General features: G+C 46.9%; 2 protein-coding genes across 6 annotated transcripts in view; one reads left to right on the forward strand and one right to left on the reverse strand.

The window, feature by feature from the left end:
- The window catches only part of mark4b (MAP/microtubule affinity-regulating kinase 4b), a 59705-nt gene extending 46041 nt beyond the window's left edge, over window positions 1-13664 (forward strand). Inside the window, exons 14-18 of one of the 5 annotated variants that reach the window (XM_064303525.1) lie at window positions 11-114; window positions 2168-2446; window positions 3716-3798; window positions 6124-6168; window positions 8307-8511. In XM_064303525.1, coding sequence (XP_064159595.1) covers window positions 11-114; window positions 2168-2446; window positions 3716-3798; window positions 6124-6168; window positions 8307-8371 — 576 coding nt within the window. In that variant the 3' untranslated portion in view covers window positions 8372-8511. The other 4 variants (XM_064303526.1, XM_064303524.1, XM_064303523.1 and 1 more) reach the window with 4 other exon arrangements.
- Window positions 13665-13886: 222 nt separating this feature from the next.
- On the reverse strand, window positions 13887-20034 carry ckmb (creatine kinase, muscle b). Its single transcript, XM_064303529.1, has 8 exons — window positions 19893-20034; window positions 18003-18212; window positions 17650-17804; window positions 16958-17090; window positions 16345-16516; window positions 16084-16207; window positions 14961-15150; window positions 13887-14391 (listed from the first exon to the last, which is right to left on the reverse strand). Exons 2-8 carry the CDS (start codon window positions 18190-18192, stop codon window positions 14213-14215), a joined length of 1143 nt encoding a protein of 380 aa, XP_064159599.1. The 5' UTR covers window positions 18193-18212; window positions 19893-20034; the 3' UTR covers window positions 13887-14212.
- Between the last annotated feature and the right edge of the window lie 30 nt (window positions 20035-20064).

A 20064-nucleotide genomic window follows, 5' to 3' on the forward strand; every position in this document is an offset into this window, starting at 1 on the left:
CCTCCTCCAGAACAACATCCCAGCAAGTGCCATGACTCGCCGGAACACCTACGTGTGCACGGACCGATCCAGCACTGACAGACACTCCCTACTGCAGAACGGCAAGGAGAACAGGTGAGACGCCCGTGCCTGGTGGTGGTGTGAGGGGAGTGAGTGAGGATGTGAGAGTGAGGTAGAGTGGAGGTAGTGAGTCAGGTGAGGGCAGTGACGCTGTGTTGTGTGCATTACATTTTTACAAACATCTTGGCTAGATCGGCCAGCAGGGATGTGCTCACTCCGGTGGCCGAAGTCAATGTGCAGTTTCGTTTTCTCCACAGACCCTTCATTTTACGTCATTTAGTTTGTGTGAGCTAGCCGAAGCTCATTTCCGCAGCACATACTGCACACTCCCAGCTTCATGCTATGCGCTGAGAGAGCCAACGCTGGCAGCGTGCCCACTTCTCCCACAGTGGCTGTTCCAGTCCTGTCGATATCACACACTCACACACACATACAAACACACAGGCACAGACACACACACACACACATGTACGCACACACGCACCCACAGATGGCCTGGTGCCCTCCTGCCAGCACACAGGCCCTGTCCTGTAAAAACAGCACACAAGTTCCAAAGTGCTGCACATGGCTGTTGAAAGCAAGGCTCTCTCTCTCTCTCTCTCTGACTGGCCCGCTCTGCAGTTTGGGTGGGGGGGGGGGCGGTGTATCACAGCGCTCGCTATTCAGAGCGTTAAGCAGAGCCGCCGGGGGGCAGAGCCCGTCATGCCAGGTCTGTCACGGGCGCGGGGCAGAGGGGCAGAGACGGGTGCCGCTGCCGTTCTGTGCACTGGTGCCACACAGCCAGCCGACGCCCGTCTCACAGCGTCCCAGTCCCCCCCTCTCTCTCTCTCTGTCCCTCCTTCAGTTTCAGCTCCTTTCTTTTTTCTTTTTTTCTTTTTTCCGTTTCCTACCTCCCATCTTTTTCTCTCCTCCCTGCATGAAAGCAGAAAACGTCATGATAGTGCAAACAGGCCCAGTCAGCTTCGTCGGTTGCCTGTCTGTGCCCCTCTCCCTTGTTCCTCTTTTTCCTGGATGCTGTTTTTACTCTTCTGCTTTTTTTTTTTTTTTTTTTTTTTTGCAGTAGTTCTATTCCAGTTTCCTCCTTTTGTTTAGCTTTCTGTCTTTGATTTCCCCTCTTTCACTCGAATGTCTCTCTCTTGCTCTCTCTTTAATATTTATATTGTGTTTTTTTTTTATCTATACATTTTTTTGGTGGGGGTGGAGGGCGTTTTATTTTTATGTGTGGTTTTCGGTTGTTATTTCATGATTTTTGCTGCGTTTCTATTGGATTTTTCCCTTAGAGTTTATTTGTGAAATGTTGAGTAATAAGAAATTGTTCGTCTCCTTCAAGTGTTAAAATAAAAGGGCATCAAAGGACTCACTCTCTTGCCCTCTCTCACACACACTCTTTCGCTCTCTCTCTCCCACAATCATGTCTTTAATTACATGCTGTTCGCCAAAGGGCTGCAGTCTAATTCAGCCTGAACATACATCTCTAAGCAGAAAGCAAATGCACATGGAAGTTTACATGCAGTGACTCATTACACGTAGCCCCCACACAGCCTGGCTTGCATGCGGTACCTTGGTGCACAGTTACTGCATGAGAAACCACAGTACGATTTACAGATTCAGCCACCCCCAGCAAGAGCTGTTTATGCCTGAGCTGTTTATGCACTTGTTCATCATTATTATTACCCAATGTCTGATATTGATGAAAACATTGACATAGATAAAATCGTGTTTAATTTTGATAATTTGTGTAGTCTCTGTATAAAGCAGTTGTTACACGTTTTGCTGTGTTTAAATGTTTTTTTCCATCTCTCCTCCCCATCTTTTCCCCTCTTTCTGTCCCTCCCAACCTCCCTATCTCTCTTTACTCCTCTCTCTCCCTCTTTATCTTGCAATCTCCTTCTTTATCCCTCTCTCTCCCTGTCCCTCTACCTCTCACTTTCTTTAACTCTCTCTCCTCCCTCTCTCTCTCTCTCTCTCCCCCCTCTCCTCTCTCTCTCTCTCCTCCCTCTCTCTCTCTCTCTCTCTCCCTCTCTCTCTCTCTCTCTCCCTCTCCCCTCTCTCCCTCCCTCCCTCTCTCTCTCTCTCTCCCTCTCCCCCCTCTCTCTCTCCCTCTCAGTTCCCTGTCCCATCGGCTCCCCCCAGCCTCCCCCTCCACCCACAGCATTGCGGGGGCGGGGGCGTCCGGCTCCTCCTCCGGGGAGCGGTCCCGGCTCACTCGCGGCTCCACCATCCGCAGCACCTTCCACGGGGGCCAGCTCCGGGACCGCCGCCCACCCCCGCACGCGGCCCCGCCCACCTCCCCCACCCTGTCCCACGATGCCAGCCCCCTGCCGCACGCTCGCACCCGGGCCACCTCCAACCTCTTCAGCAAGCTCACCTCCAAGCTCACACGCAGGTAAGAGGAGAGGGGAGCCGAGGTGGGGGTCCCACCAGCACCAATGACCTGAGCATTGACCTTCTAAGGCGTAAGACCAGAAATATGTGATTAAAATGCTCTTAACTGAACATTCTCATGCTGATGTCACAATTACTACTAGTAATGCTGATGTCACAATCACAACTAGTAATGCTGATGTCACAATCACAACTAGTAATTGAAAGCAATGGAGTTCTAGAACCTCTGACATAGAATTTGAGAAACCATTCCAAGAAACCTACTCTTCAAAGAGTTAAGCATGGTGGAAATGTTAATGGATGCTGTTTAACAAATGTGATCTAATTCATATGGTCTGCGTACAGATATTATTTGAAATGTAAAAATTGACTGTTATTGGTGTAATCCATTAAGAAGTACTTTTTGAAATTAGCAAATTTGTGAGAAACTTGTGACCAATAAATCTGTGTATGTATGTGCAAGAATTGTTTCAAATGCTTTAGAAACCAGTTTAGTTTGACAACATCCCTTTGAATTCTATGAATGTGTGTGTGTGTGTGTGTGTGTGTGTGCAGACATCTGTGTGGATGAGGTAGGCTCACCCCCATGCATGGAAAATTCAGTCCGGCCTGATTAATGAGCATCAGTAGTACTGTGCGTATGTTTGTGCATGTCTGCGTGCGTGCGTGTGTGTGTGCGTGTGTGTGCGTGTGTGTGCGTTTGTGTGCGTGTGTGTGCGGGTGTGTGACAGCCCGCACCATTTTGGGCCTCACCCAGCCAGGGTCACCACGGCCAAAGGCGTCTCTTTTGGGCATAGGTGCATGTAGGCCACCAGCAGGCGCCGGGGCCTGCCGGACGCCAGCGGACCCCTGTCCCCCCGCCGCTCTCGCCACTCCCTTAATCAGCATTGACTCTTCCCTGGGCTTCTTCCTCTATTAACCTCCAGCTTCAGCCCTAGACCATATCTTCCCCTTTTTCTCTCAGTCTTGGCTGTGGTTGGTGGCTTTTTGTTTCTTTTTTGTTTTTCCAATTTCGATTCTTATGTTTGTTTGCTTTTCCTTGCCAATCAGCTGCAAATCTCTTTTTCTTTCTCTCTCTCTCTCTCTCTCCCTCTCTCTCTTCCACCTTCTTTTTCTGCTATTATCACTATTTCTTCCTTTTCTGTTTTTCTGTTCATGTCTCCCTTCTCACTCTTTTTTCTTTGTCTCCCTACTTTCTCTTTTTCTGTTTACGTTTTTCTCTCTTGCCCTATCTCTTTCCCTCCTCTCTCTCTCTCTCTCTCCCTCGTAGGGTCAATCTTGACCCCTCTAAACGCCAGAGCTCAAACAAGTCAGTCTCGGGCTGTACTCTTCCACAGGGATCAAAAACAGTTAGTAAGTCTCTTCCTCCCATGTTTCCGGCTTCTTCGCTCTGTCTGTCTGTCTGTCTGTCCGTCCGTTTGTCTGCCTGCCTGCCCGCCCGCCCGTACGCCTGCCAGCCTCCATCCCATTTTCACTTCCTGTCGGTCTGCTGCCTGCCCCTCTGGCCTGGTCAGGTTTGGGCGCCACAGCGCTCCCTGCAGGTCACTTTCTACACTACACATACTCCCGTTGGAGGAGGGGCGTCCTCAGTCCAAGTCTTAATTCTTCCACAGTGAGGTGCAGCAGGGCTAGGCTGGCATTCTTAGTGTGGCGCTTTCAGGATGCACATTCTAAAAGAGATTCGTTATTGGCTCAGTCACAGGCCCCTCTGGTCTGGTCCTTGTGGGTCAGAAGATAACCTTTTTTGTTTTTTTCCGGCACCTCCGTATCTGTGGAGGGAAGCTGAATCCGTCCAGGCGATGAGGTCATTTGTTGAAACTGCTCGTTGTCTGCGTGTCTGGAGCTTGCCAAAACTGTGGCCCCCGGGGGCCAAATCTGATTGGCTGGAATGTTACAGTACTCCTGCCGCACCTCTGACCCCCGCCCCTCCCTAGGGTGTGCATGTGGAGGCCACTGAAGCCTCCCATCTTAATGTCTCAGTACGTCTTTAAAATGAGGTTTGGCCCGCCCCCCTTTAGAATGGCCAAAATTCCTCCATTTTACCTCCACTTCCTGTCAAGAACCTTAACCCCCCTGTCTCACCAGCCCCAGTGCCGCGGCCCCCCAACACCACTGCTCATTCACTGCCTGCCCCCGCCACAGTGGTTGGCACTCATGTTTGTCTTTGGGGGCGGGGGGATAAGTTTAGAAAGGGATAGGCTGGCTTCATCGCAGGTTTAAACAGGGATTACTGACGCACTGTCACAAGCTTCTTATCTGCAGTTAAGAGCTGCGATTCACTGCAGGGGGGAGGCCGTACTTGTGCTTGCATCCTGTGTAAGGCCCCCTTAGTATTTGAAAAGGGTCTAAAACCACACCTCAGATGGCACTTAAAGCTATGCCCATCTACCAGCTGAGCACTGCAAAAAAGTTTCAGTGTTTTAGTCTTGTAATGAGACTTAAAATCTTATTTTTTCAATAAGTAGAAAATATTAGCTTGTTTTGAGTTCCTTTTTCCTTGACAAGTGAAATTGTCCTACCTCATTGGAAATCTTATTGTCTTATTTAGCAAAAAAGAGATAAGATTTTAAGTCTAAATGTACGACTAAAATACTTGGTAAGATTGACTTATTTTTTGGTTTTTGCAGTGAGATAATGCACGCATCAGTTCCTAATTAGGCTCACCCTCTCCCTCCTGCACGGGACCTTGAGTTTTGGGTTACGCACCGTGGCCTGCCCCCTCTCCCCTGCCCTGCCTGCGGACTGCAGCATGGGGCTCCTGCCAAAAGCTGGCAGGAGCATAAGAAGGGCAGGATTTGCAATTGAGCGCCCCCTATGGGTGGTGGTGGGGGAGTGCTCAGGGCCAAGCACACACGCACAGTGCAGTCCCCACCACCCCTGTCCTCCCTGTTAGGTTAAAGGGTTAGGTTGGCAACACTGAGTCACATGTAAGATAACAGGCCTGGTCAGTCATGCTGAGTTCCACAAAATGGCCCCAGTTCACTGCTCTTAAGAAAAGTCATCCTCAACATCCAGGAGACATCTTTGAGGAGATGCAAAGGCCAAATTCCTGTAGAATGAGTTCACTTTCATTTAAACCATTCAGTTAAAACTGACTGTTGAAGTTATTCTAGAGCAGATACTTCACTAAGACTGGAACGCAAACAACAAATGCAACAATTAACATTTATAAATGTATGTGTGTGTCTATTTATTTTGAGTTTTGACAGCAGGCAGACTTCTTCACATTATGTAAACTGCATTATGTAAACTGACTGATTCATGAGTAAATTGGGAGTTCTGTGCCTTCTCAATCATGTCTCCTTGGCAGAACTTTCAGGAGAGCAGTGTCCCATAATGCACTGGTTTTGGAACACACAATAACTTCCCCTGCTTAGTCACAAACCTGCAGGTCACTGTAGTTCCTGGGGAGATGCTTTCACCTGTTTAAAAACCCTTCCTTTCTATAGACATCATCCCTGGTGTTGCTTTACAGTATATCCTGTTTGTTTGTTGGTTATGTTTTTTTATTTCTTTTGCGAACTGCTGACTTGAGTTAGATGTTGTTCCGTGGGGTGGATGTTGTTGATATTGTGGTGGTCATGCTGGGTGCAGTGTTTCAAAGGAGGTGGTGGGGAGGGGGGTGGTACTTCCCTTGACTGATTCATTCCTAACACTGGCGTTTGTCTTCCTCTTGAGGGTCACAGACGAACCTGAGGGAGTCTGCAGATCTCCGGTCTCAAGGTGAGTATCCAACACAGTGCCCCCAAGTGGTCGGAGGCCTGATATTGACCCTTGTGCTATGCTATACCTTTTACGTGCTTCTGATTGGGGTTTCCTATTGCCTTGAGTTCAGTTCAGAAAAAACAGAATGCAACTTATACAGGCCTAGTTAGCTTGTGTCTCTGGTTAAAATGAAGCCTGAGGCTAGGTACAGTAATTGGACATGAGTGGGTAGTTCTGGCCACAGCTTAGAGAATGCGCACAGAATGGGATTTTTTAGGGGTTTTTATTGACACATACGGCAGTATTTCCCATTCTAATCCAGCAGTGTTTCACTACAGCGAACTTCACTACAAGCTTCACTACTTTTTTTTTCAGATATTGGCTACATTTTACACGGTGTGCCACTCATAATTTTCCTCCAAAGAGGTGAATTTGATGGCAGTAGCACACTGCCTGTAAATGTAGAATGTATAATAGAGCATTCAGCTCACATCAGTGTTCTTAGCATGCATTTCCAGTGGGCACCTGGTGCCATTTGCAACCAGTGTTTCTCTTCATTTCTGTGAGGTTGAGTGATATTTGAGTCACATCTTATTGCCCACCGGGCACATTTCAAACAAAGATAGCACACAGAAGCTATGGTGCACCTGTTTCTAAGGCATTTGTCATTAAAGTCACTGTTGATTAGACGTATTGGGCACCAGTTTCATCCCAGGGTTATCATACAACTGGTTTTGATGTACTTCTTTCCCCACTATAGCCCCCGATGCACAGTATCTGAGTAAAAACACCAGGTAAAATAATGATTGAACTGCCTAGTGAATGGCCTGCTCCTTGTTTGCCTAATAGCACCCTGGGTTGTGATGGCTTGTAGGTCCTAGAGCCTGACTACTGTGGTACTGTGTATTTTCCTGACCATAACTAATTCTGTGCAGTGAAGTAGACTACTAGTGTTTGACACCCACTAGACCTTTGAAGTTGTACAGTTGTCCCAGTTCCCCAATAATGTGAGTGTGCACTCCTGGATTCAAATTTGTTGTGTAACAGATTTACGGAATAATTTGGCACGGTCTGTAAAATGTGTGCTGCACATGAATTTACCCACGAGTGAGTGAGTTTGCGGTTTTGTCCGAGTTGCATTATGAACCAGCTTACCTAGGTGTGCCTGTTCGCTTATGCGGACTGGCTCTGCTTTTACGTCACGGTGTCTGGGCTAGGCTTCTGGCTGCATTACTGTTGAACAGGATGTTACACAGCAAGATCATGTTCCTGTTTCACTTGAAGGCGAATCCATCAACTAAATGTAAAAAAAACAGAAGTTTGAAACATGGTCTTGCCAGTGGGGAGTGGAATGGAGTTCATGTGTGTTTCTGCTCCTTATATGTCTTAAAGATCTGACATCTCATCACTGGGATGGTGATAGGTCGGGGGGGGGGGTATGAGAAGTGTACTGAAGGGAGGGGGGGGGAACGACAATCTGCCTTCTGTCATCATGTGACGAACTGAAGAACAATGAGGTACTCAAAGAGGTAATGGGATTGTGGGTAATCTGAATGAGGGCGCTTTGATTCAGTGTCATGCCTGTGATATATATTTTACGAAACCCAAAATTCTAAAAGTAATTTTACTCCATTTGGTGTGGCGTTGCTCCTGACTTTACTCTTGGCATAAACATGAACAATAAAATGCAGCTGTCATATTGGGTGTTAATCATAAATGACTAGTATGTTGTCTAGATTTAACCAGCCAGTGATTGGAACTGAAAGAGGTTTCTCTTAATAATTTGTGATTGGCTTAAATAATAGTATATCTGGCTGTTTTATAAGTACAGCCGTCTCTGTGTGTGTGCATATCGCGTAACAGCATAGTCCGCTTTACTGCGTAGCATTCACTCAGCACTGTTTTCAAGAAATTATTTTCTTTTGGCTAGAAATGTTCGTCAAAACGTATCCCTTATCTAAATAATCAGGATTTATATTTCGATTAATTAGTGGTGAGTTAAAGACGACGTGACTGCTTTTTAAGGCCAAAGTGCCGGCATGAATTGAACCCCCAGTAATTGTTACCTCTCTCTCCCCCTCCCCCACCACCACCACCCATACCGATCATGCCCCCCCTCCCGCCCATCCCTGCCTTTCTCCTCCTCCTCCTCACAGTCGCCATCTACCTGGGCATCAAAAAGCGTCAGAGCCCCGGACCCCCCGATGCGGCTGGGATGTGAGGGTGCGGAGCCCGCGGGACCCGGCGGAGGTGGTCCTGGCCCTGCGCGAGGCGGCCCAGGGCTGCGGCTGCCAGGTCCACCTGGCCGGCCCCTTCCTGCTGTCCTGCACCCACGGGGCTGCCGGCTCGCGCGTGGCCTTCGAGGCCCAGGTGTGCCAGCTGCCCAGCGGGCCCTCCGAGACCAGCGGCGTGCGTTTCAAGCGCCTGTGGGGGGCGCCGCTCGCCTTCCGGGACATTGCCACCAAAGTCTCCAAGGAACTGGAACTCTGAGGGCGACAGGGGGTGGGGGCGGAGAGGCGGAGGGGAGAAGGACCGAGAGAGGGAGAGACACTGCCGCCGACCCCTCCCCCACCCCCGCTTCGACATCACACAGACACACGGACACGGACGGGTCGCCATCCACCCCCCCCACCACCCCTTACCAGAGACATCACTATTCCTGGGCAAAAGGAGTCCAACTGATTTTATTTTTATTCCTGTTGATGATATCGTTGTCGTCGTCATAATGATTATAATTGTTGTCATTCTTTTTTTTTTGAACAGCTGCTATTTAAAATGTTTTTGATTTTTTTTGTTACGGGCAGGGGATTCACCGTCTTTTGTTGTTTTTCTTTTCTTTTTTTAAAGTCTTTTTTTTGTTTTAAATCCTAGTTTTTGAGAGATGCATACATTGAAGTATTTCAAAGCCGCTTGAAAACATCTGGCCCGTCGATGTCATTCTAGACTACGGCCACCAGGGGGAGATATGCAGAAACGCAGAGATGCGCAGAGGTGCAACCTCCAGAGAAACAGTTTTCTCTTCCCGGTAACCGGCTGCCAATTTTAAGCCAAGATTCCCTTCGTTGTTTTATTTGTCTTTTTTTTCTCGGTGAGGGCAGGAACAAAGCCGTCTGACTTCACAGTGTACAAAGCTGGGTGCGTGATGACTTGCTTTTCTGAGCCACTACAGGTTTTTTTTTTCTCCATGTTTTCTCCATGCACATTTTAAGATAGAGCGTATGACCTGTTCATATATTAGCACTTTGAACTAACCGTAACCCCTCTGAAAATTGTACCCCCCTTCTAAAATGGTACCGTTCCATGTGTGTGTGTGCGTGTTTTTTTTTTTGTTGTTTTTTTTTTAATGGAGACTTCTGCACAAGAATTAAGATGAAATGACAGTGACCGTTTCCTCTCTCACTGCTCCTTTGTCCGCTGACAGAACAATTCTGTGCCAAGCTGAGCCGCGCTGGAACTAACACTGGCCTGGCTGACCAGGGTATCTCGCTTTTCCGTTGCTGTGTCCCAGGCTGTGACCGTTGCACAAATTCGAACAGAAACGGTTGATAATTGCAATTTCAGACGTGTGGGGGAAAAAAATGGAGGAAGAGACACAGCCAAGAACGGAGTGTTCTTAAGCTTTCCTTTTACAAATGTGTTTCCTAGTTAACCAGCTAACATGAAAAAAATAACTCCAGTAAGCTCTATTTTGTATTAATCCTTGTTAGAGTGGTGCAATTTATAGGTATACAGCTACACATGCTTTCTGTCATAAATATAGAGTCAGCATAGCTATCACTGGCTGTTGCTATCACACAGCTATTTTAATGAGGATATGGCTATTTGACTCTCATGAGCACAGGAATGAAGGCTTTGTTTTTAAAAAGAAAAAAGTACTCCCAACGTCGAAGGGCAATTTGGACTCGTAATTGTTTGATTGCTGAGATGCTAAGGAACATTTCATGAAATTTCAGACGAGGCCTCCTGTAACGTTACCTCCCTCCTGACGAGTTTTGGCGCTGACTGTTGCAGCATTTATATTTTGCGGGCCCTCACTCTTGGCGTGCTTCTGAGCATGCATGCAGCAGATTAGATGCAGAGCTAGGGCGGTTGGATCTCGCTCAGCTTGACAAAAAAAACTACTTGTGAAATGAAGTTGTGGTGTAAGACCAGGAGACCCGGTGTACACCAGGTGAAGCTGTACCTGAGCCCTGGCACACCAGGGGAGAACGGGCGCTAGGTGCACTCAGTTGGACTTCATCCCGCTGTTTCTTTTCCTGTCATTAAAAATCTTCACGTCCGCCCACAGTTGGCTCAGGCGCTTCGTTGCGTCTTGGAGTCATTGGCTATCAGCAGAAATTTAAAAATGGAAACGGAAAAGGTTTTGAGAGTTTTACGGCGCAGAGGATTTTGTTTTTTCGAGGGTTTTAACGTGCTTACTCTTTGATGTATTTCTCTGCTTTCTAGGTTGCCTTTCCAAATGCTCCCACACTCTTCTCTCCTTTCAGCAGCACTGACCTCTGACCTCTGATCAGTACTTGGTGTGACATTAGATCCGGTCTTACTGGTTAGACAGGATCTGATTGCTGATTGGAGGAGAGAGGGAGGGAGTGGTTTGGAAAGTAAATCTGTAATGGCCTGGGAGAGCCCATCAAGGCATCTCAGTAAGAAGTGGAGCTTGAAGGAGGGCAGACTTCAGTTCCTTCCTCTGCATGTGAAATGGGACAACCGTGTTGGAAGTGCCAGTGGTTTGGCTGGTTCCAAAATTTGCACAACTGTCTGGCTCCCTGAAGACACGTTGGGAGAGATCTCTCACAGCCCCCTCCTGGAGGACCACAGTGTCCCTTAGGGTTCTGATCCACATCACAGCCCCCCCCCCATCTGAAATCTGAGTGCTTTAGTGGCTTCATGGTTTATGGAGTAAGAGTCTGCTCTTCGGGACCCTTCATTGCTGTGCTATTGGGAAACACACATGCTAGAACTGGTGCTCATACATGTCTGCCAGATGGCCTGGTGATGTACTCCAGATGTGTTTCAGCTTGGTCAGGCCCGGCCACAGCAGTAGTGCGCTTCTCTGCGAAAGATTCAGCCTGGGGAATCGCTGGTTCGAATCCGGGCTGCGCTTCAACCCGACGGTTGGTCAAGACTTTGGCAGGTGTGGGTGGGCGGAGCCTATTTGACCTCTCGTCTCCTGGGACCTCGACTCTGCCAACTTGCCCGCAGCCTGTTCGGGAACCCGCCTTGCAGTTTCACCTGGCGGCTTGACCCCGGAGGGATGCGTGGGACATTTTAACTTCCAGTCAAGAGAGCGGGATGGTTTCTCTTTGCTTTGCTTGCTCTGTCTGGTCTCGTGTTAGCCGTCCCTCAGGCGTGTCCACCTGCGGCTGTTTGCCTCCAGACCAGAGAGGGCGCCATTGTAAACAGATCTGTCAAAAGCCTGCAAATGAGGGTGGTTTAGTCTTTCCGGTGGTTTTCCTGTTTTCCATACCTTTCCATTAGGCTGTTTACATGCGATTTGTGACGCTTCTCCTACTCTCTTCATTCCATGTTGTGTAATTTCATGTTGTTTTTCAGATAGATTTTCTCCACTCCGGGACAAATGAATCCCAAGACCTCTGACATGCGCACACAAATCCTCCCCCCTCAAATGGCATTAACCCCTTTTTCATCTTCTCATGGTTCTCATACAAAAACAGTATTGCACACTGGAACTCCTGTATAATACAAAATCCCATTGGTGGTGGTGTGGCTTACAACAGGTGTATCCAGGACACTAACTTGTACGTGAATCTGCCTCATCCAGAGGAATCGTGGGATATGATAAACGCAGGCCTCTGAGTCGGTAAATGTCTTAAATGTGAAAGCTGTGATTTTTGGACACTTCCTTGGATAAAAGATTTTCATAAAAATAATAGTACCTTAAAAGAGGGGCCTGTCTTCTGCTCATCACTTAGATATTGTTAGATCTTAGGGACATGTCTAAAGAGTAGGAAGCAGTAGGTTTAAAACAATTGTTACTACAGAGGGGGTGCCATAACAACCTATTGCTGACTCACAGTCGGTTTTAACTTAAAAAATAAAATGACCTTTTCTCACACTGTTGATTGGTCAGTTCATTGATTGCGAGCGCTATTGCTGTTCAGATATGATTCCAAAAATCACAATTCCATGCAAGAAGTCGTTTTGGTCAGTGCTAGATCACCATTAGCCACTGTGCGATTCAGCACGAGCATATTAGCAGCAGTTAAGTTCAGTGGACCGGGAGAGGTCTAGGGTCCCTCTTTGGTATTTGGAGGTGGAGTTAGGACAGGATTTTAAGGAAGTGTCCAGCAGGAACCTTTCTTGTGATAAAAGAGAGAGCATATTCCTGGGGATTTTGTGTCTGGTGTCAATATTGGGACAACTGACAGCAAGACCTGGCTTATAGTAAGATTTAAAAACAAGCATTTTAATGGGGTGTGACTTGAAGGGGGGTGTGAAACGGAAGCCTTTAAAACCAGAGATGTATCCATTTAAGAAGCCAGTCACCAGTCTGTGAAAGAGAGCTGCAGTATTCTTGTCTTGTTCATGGGGAATAATGGAAACAGGTCCAGGCCATGTTCCAACCTTAAATTTGACGGTAACAATGGAAGGTGAAAAAATGGCAGAACTGGACCGCCGCAGGTTTACAGAAATGCTTTAGTGCGGTCCCCTATGGGAAAAGTGCCAACCAGTGAAGTTTACTGCTTTGTAGTCATTGCTGTGTACCAAGTGCTAGTTGCAACCCCCGTTTTGAATCGCTTCCTTGTCCAGAGTTGAAAATGTTAAATCAAGAAAAGGACCGACTTTGCATCCTTCACTCGACGCTGTCTTTGAGCATTTCGTCTACCCTACCGTGCTGTTCGGCTGCAGGTGTGCGTGGCTCGGCACTGTTAATTTGGTCAGCGAATCACCGCACTTTCACACCTTTCTAGCTGATGTGACACTGGCCGATGTGATTCAACGCTGATGTGACGCCAGGAACTCTTGAGGCATCTGTTAAAAATGGATCGGATGAAGTCGTCCCCTCCCAGAAAAGCAAACGGTCCTTCCTGACTACTGAGCAGCAGTCATGCTTCACCCACGAGTTGAGTGAGCGGACTCCCCAGCACACAGCAAAGGACCCTGATGCCTTTTTGAACACGGAAGTTTCTAGCATAAGCAAAGCACTGTGCCCTGTGCTTGAGTGCGCGCTGTTTGTCCCTCTGCAGCATCTGTACAGGCCACACAGAGGAACACCCCAAACCCATCGCACGCGCACTCAGAACACACACCAACGCACACACACACTCAGACACATATACCTTACTCTCCCTGTAAAAATCCAGCAGAGTGCTTGTATTTGTATCATTGTGTAGAAAAACAAAGATGAGAAAAGAAAATATGGGTCAATTTCTTTTTTTTTCTTTTCAATTTTTAAATTATTATTCTGGTGCCGGCTGTGGTGCCTTTAGATGTAAAGAAAAAATGGGAACTACAGAAAAAAAGTTCAGAAATAAAAATTCACTGATATTGGACCTTTCCTGTTTTTCTTTTTCTTTTCTTCCTTTTTTTGTACATGATTTCCAGGTCTAGCATCAATTCTCTCTTTGTAAGCTGCTATAAAAGGTATTTTTTCCATTTGTGATGCAGGTGTAGTGGGGTCTGAGTTGTGTAAATGTTTCTGTAGAATGCCTGGTGTTGTGGAAGTGGTATTAACAGCAGACTCAAGGGTGAAGAAACAACAGACTGACAATTGATTGTTTTATGGGGCGAGATTTATTGAATTAATTACTTTATACAACCAAAAAAATTCAAATTTCGGTGAAAACACAAAGCCAGAAGGCATCTGACTATGTGGTGGTTTGATCCCAGGATGTTACAGAACAGGAAGGATGAGTGGAGAAAAAGAAAGGAAGGAAGTGGAATAGGTAGATGAAGAGAGAGGACGGAGAGAAAGAACTTTCTGGAAAGAAAGGAGCAGATTCAGGAGAGGGGGTGGGGATGGACAGAGCTGCAGTCTTGTGTGCTCTCCTGCGTGTTCCATTGCTGTTTTGTGATATAAAAAAAGAGTGTGTTTCCGACTTTACTTCTGGGCGGGGATCATGTCATCGATGGTGCCGCCCTTCTCCAGCTTCTTCTCCATTTCGATCATGAGCTTCACGCCATCAACCACCAGCTGCACCTGCTGGACCTCCGAGGAGCCCAGGCGATCAGCGTTGGAGATGTCGAAGATGCCACCCACAGAAGCAGTGTCCACACCGCCTGGTGCACAGAACAAGAGAGGGGTGTCAGCACTCAAGCCAGTAAACTTTAAACCTCTGCGCCCCCCCCCCCTTCTGTAAATGCACTCTACATTCACATGGTGTCTGTCACAGAGTTCCAACTGATAGGAAGTGTCGTCAACATACAGTTGAATAGGTAGTGTGGTGCTGAAATATACATAGAACGTTCTCGATCGAAGCCAGGAAGAACATGGGCTGGGCCACCCCTGCTAAGGACTGGAGAAGGAACAAAAGCACCCTGAGAGCTATGTTCCTGTCCTAGGCTTGAATGAGAGAATATTACAAAAGGCCTTTAATATGAGCTACTGGATAGTTCAAAATCTCTCCAAAAAAGAAATTCGCCATTTAACATTTATAAATGAATACGTAATCAGATTACCTTTAATAGTAGTTTAGAAGGAGGATAATAGGTTTTTGTCTCATCACTGGATGAGTGTTTTGGATCATGTACCGCAGGATAGACCAGCTGTGTGCTATGTCCGAGGCATGCTAAGGGAACGGGAAGCTTTTTTCGGCCAGTGGGTGGGACAGGTGGGCAGAGCACCGTACCTGTGCCACGCTTCTGCAGACGGAGCCTGGTGAGGATCTCCTCGAATTTGGGGTGTGTGCTCAGCTTGGGGAGCTTGACGTGTACACCACCACGGAGGCCGGTACCCAGGTTGGAGGGGCAGGTCAGAACGTAGCCCAGATGCTCGTTCCACATGAAGCCATGGTTGTGCTTCTTGAAGATGCCCTCAATCTGTGTCATGGGAACAGAGAGAGAGAGAGAGAGAGAGACTGTTACAGGTGAAATGAATACATACCTCATGAATGAAAGGTAGCCATGAAGTTATTTTGAGTACTTGTGAGTGCTGACGTGATTTCACTAGTCAGTGTTTACATGTTGTGATTCAAAATTTTTAATAAGCTGAATCAGGTGGTATGGTGTTGAAGTGTAAGTAGAACATTCTGAACAGAAGCCCTGGAGCAGGGATACTCAAATCTGGCCTTCAAGACCAGTCGTACTGCTGGTTTTCTCTCTTCCACTGTAATCAGGACTGATTTAAACCTTGCAAACCCAAGTTAAACCTGTAAGTTAAATTCCTGGCCAATCAGGAGTATTAATCAATCGATTAACTATCTGGAAGAAAAGAAAACCAAAAGTCCTGCTGGCCACATTTGAGTAGCTTTGCCCTAAAATTCCTAGACTGGGCATCCACTACTATTGATCTCAGGGATAAGAAAACAGGACATAGAAATCCTTGCATCACCTCACACAGTGAGTATTTTCATCAATCAGTAAGCACGCTGGTAACAACCAATAGAACAATGCTTATGATTGGTGAATACCTTCTGGCTGAACTCCAGGACATCCTGTGAGTTTCTAGGAAGTAGTATCCACCTATCACTGTCAACTTTGTTCTATTATTCTTACCAAAGTGCCTCATGCCGTGGCGTTTGTTCAGCTGAAAATAGATGTGACATGAGGTTGAGACCAATGGTCAGTTTGAAGCTTTAAAGTTTTCTACCCTCTCTACTTTCAACTGCCACTGACTTCATGGTTGGTGGAGTTTCTCTCTGCTTTATACTGCTAAGGGGACATCACAACTGTCTTATCTATACTTTATCCCTATTTTATCTTGTTCCTGCATAACAGACGAGGATGTCGAGAGCTATGCTGCACATCTCGCACCTTCTGCAGGCCGGTGCAGAAGCGCTTGAAGACCTCCTTCATGTTGCCGCCCTTCTGCATGGAGATGACACGCAGATGGTCTTCCTCGTTCACCCAGACCAGGAAGGTCTTGTTGTCATTGTGCCTAGAGGTAAGAGAAGCAGTGTCAATCTCATTCATGTGTTTGGGATGCATGTCAGTGTCCCTCACACACACACACACACATGCACACACAAGTGTGAGCCATGAGAGGACTGGTGAAGAGGTTGGTCCTGTGCTCACCAGATGCCTCTTGCATCAGGCCAGTCACGGGCCATGCCAGCAGCCAGCAGCAGGGGGGACACGGGCTTGTCAAACAGGAAGTGGTCAGCGATCAGCTGCTCCTGCTCCTTGTCGGTCATGTCCTTCAGGGGGTAGTACTTGCCCTTCAGCTCTCCGTCCAGGTTGTTCAAAGCTGAGGGTGGAGGAAGCACCCACAGAAGTGAGCCCCAGGCATGGAAGTGACATCACAAAACCCTGCCGTACCATTCTTATTTCCTGAAGGTAACGTTTCCATTGGCCCATCGTCGCAGCCTTTTACAACTACAGTAGAAACTCAGGGGCCTCTGTAAGCCCTTTGGGAATGGGGGTAATTTGGAACCGAAATGAACTTGGAAAGAGATTTCAAAATACACCTTTTATTTTTTATTAAAAATTATTTATTTTAATTTAATTGATTTATTGGAATAGTTGGTCATATCAATTTAGCCTTGTTTTTTATAAAGAGGTTCTCACTTTGTTGCTATGTTTCATCTCATAAGTTAAAACCAATCCACAGACCCAAAACAAGTAGGGATCTCTTGAGCTGATTATTCTGTAGCTATGGAGATGACAGAGAAGACCTTTCAACACTCACCCTCAATGGACAGCTTCTCGACGGCTCTGCGCTCGCCACGGCTGTTGTGGGGGGGCAGGGTGAATCCCTTGATGCTTCGGCCGGTGCGAATGCGGCTGCTCAGGACGTAGTTTGAGTCCAGGTCATCACCACCCTTTAGAGGACAGAGACGATCCATCGTACTGTTACTCTTATGGATAAACTGGATAGCGTTTTCGCCACTTTAAATGGTCCGCTTTTATAGACCAGGGTTTTATAGGGTTTTCTTTCCATCTCACTCCCCTGGTGCCGTGCTCATTGTAGCCTCCTTCAATTCAGGAGAGTGCAGGCAAGCATGTGCGCATGTGACGTCAGCCACTGCTGCTTGTCACCCCATAGTTCTTAAAATCACAGGAAGGCACTTCACATGCAGGCCTGACAGAAGTATTTTTTGGGCCCCTAATTGACCAATGGGGCTGCCTGGTGCATGATGAGACTTTGATGTCATGTCCGACTGAAATCCATCCCTGGGTTGTCACAAGAGTCACTTCTCTGTCGCCTCGGAGACCTGCTGGCCACAGGCAGCACGGTCTGGATTCATTACCAGGCCTTCCATGTGCTAAAACAGCAACTTAACTAGATGCAGCCCCCAGGAGGATATTTTAAAATGCTTTTTAGTCTAATAAATCAAATCGCAAGCAACCCAAAACCTAAAGACAGTGCTTTCTCCTCACCTTCAGGTTCTCGAAGTTCAGGTCGGTCTTGTGCTTGTCTGTTGGCTTGTAGCCGCCATGACGGTCGGAGATGATGGGGTCGAACAGGTCCTTGAAGACCTCATAGGACTCTTCATCACCAGCAACACAGCCCACAGTCATGATGAAGGGGTGGCCTGGGAACCGGAATGGCAGAAACATAAGAGGCAGTACTCACAATGCAATCACTGGCCAGTTATCCACCCATCCACCAGTCAGCATTGAGCTGTTGGCAGGGATGAGGTACATATAATCCAATAACCTATCTAGTAAATATGGCATTGCGTGCATTGGTGGCATTCGAGGGATGAGATATCATGCAGTGGTGCACTCACCAGGGTTGTCCACTCCGGTCTGGGTGCAGTCATCCAGGGTGAAGCCACTGGGGGTTGACTTGTCCCTCAGCTTGGCGTACAGTTCCTTGGTCAGCACCTTAGCCATGTGGTTGTTGTGCAGGGAGAGGTCAGGGTATTCCTCCTCCGTCTTGAACTTCATCTTGTAGTCGTTGTGGCAGTTCTTCGTCATGGTTGCCTTTGTAACACGGTCTGCGGACACAGAGGAGACAAAGAAGTGTGAGCAAGAACAAGAGTCCAGACCGTGCCGCTACAGTAGGCTAACCACCCTGGCAAAGCAGGATTCTGGATTAGAGGAGATGCCTAGTTGAAACAAACCATGTTTCAAGTGCTGTGGAATCCCCACAAACTTAGCTGTGACTTTCCTGGCTACGTCCAGCCATCGCCTCATATTTCCACTATGAATGGCAGCAAGGGATTCTGTGCACTTTTAAGCCCCGAGCAGCAGGTGGTATTTTTAGCACTACCACCACCCCACCCTAACACATGCAACAAACACTGACATTTACAACACTCTATTTCCCACAGTAGGAGAAATGTAGCAGACATGACCATTGATTTTTTTTCCCTTCTATTGCCGGCTATTCTTCTGTCCTGACTTATGTAACAAACAATTTATATGTATTTTTTCCTCCTTTGACTCAGAATTAGCATGCCCATTTCACAGGCACACTCGTAGATACCGTGACCAAGACACACTCACCAATAACAGTAACTCAAAATTACTTTGCAGTTGGTCTGGTTACCTACATAGGTATTTATACACCTCACTGCAGGGCAACTCTGTTTTGCTCACAAGGGCAAAGACTTCAACATCAAAGCCAGACCCAAAACCTGCTATCAATATTTTGTAACATCTCCTTTGTACCATTCAGTTAATGCTGTGAATGCCATTTTTTTAAATATAAAGAATGCAGTTATCATTTCGTAATTACCTTCTTTGCAGCAAGATTCTGAAAGCGAGGCTTATAGAGTATGAATGCTGTTAAAGAATTTCCTTCCTCATACAGACTAAATATATTGGTCTACTAACTGAAAATTTAGTTGAATAGTGCTTTCACAAAAACCTCTTCCTATCCAATCCCTGCATATATATAATGATAGGAGATATAGTCTGCTAATTTAATTAGCTTGCAGAACCTCGTGCAAGATTGCAGATTAAAAGGAGCAGAAACACCAAACAAAGTGCCGTGGCTTCCCCATGCTATCAGTGTTCTTAATTTCTCAAGATGTCAATTCTTCTCTTTTTCTCTCGCTCCCTCGCTTTCTCTCAGTGTCAGAGATGGTCATACCAGAAAGAGATTAGGTTTCAAGAATATTTCAGCTGTTAACTCATCCAGCCCAGAGTTAGATCCAAAAGCCACAGGACTACCCACGTCTTGGACTCTGTGATCTAGCCTGACCCCTGCTTAGACTAGACCAGTCCATTCTGCTCATTTATCTCTATGCAGGGCATCTATGATCCACATTTAAATTTTATCTACACTGTTCAACACATCCATATACTGGCCCTGACCTTTCCCGTATTGGGAAAAGAGAAATCTGCCAATCGTTAAACTGCCTGTAACACAACTGTTTGAGAAAAAGACGCCCTTTCATCAACCTTCCATCGAGAAACCGAAGAGGTGTCCACCAAGACAAAGGAGAAAAGGCATCATACAAAAAAAGATTGCATTTTCAGGACTCCAACTCAATTGGCAGTTGAAATTTTAAGCCACTTCAGCATAGCTAAACAGAGAATCCTTCTTCCTTTGTCATTTTTTGGGGGTGCATAGAAGTGAAGGGATGGCGGGGCGTCAATTTCCAACTAAATCCCTCCATTCCTTTCCCACCTCTTCCACTCTGTCCCTTGACACCAGAATCGGGGTTTACCTGCACAGGAGAAAAGAAAGAGGTAACAGTCCTTGGGATCAGAGCCTGTTCACCAGTGCCAATGTAGGGGTTGCCCAACTTTGAAAGGGTCAGACCTTTGCTTATATACTCAGATGCCCGGTGGCTATTGGCCGGTTCAATTGTCTCTGCTCGTCCCCCATTGGCTGGTACC

This window comes from Anguilla rostrata, chromosome 12, assembly GCF_018555375.3.
Source record: "Anguilla rostrata isolate EN2019 chromosome 12, ASM1855537v3, whole genome shotgun sequence".
In the NCBI taxonomy this organism is placed as follows: Eukaryota; Metazoa; Chordata; class Actinopteri; order Anguilliformes; family Anguillidae; genus Anguilla; species Anguilla rostrata.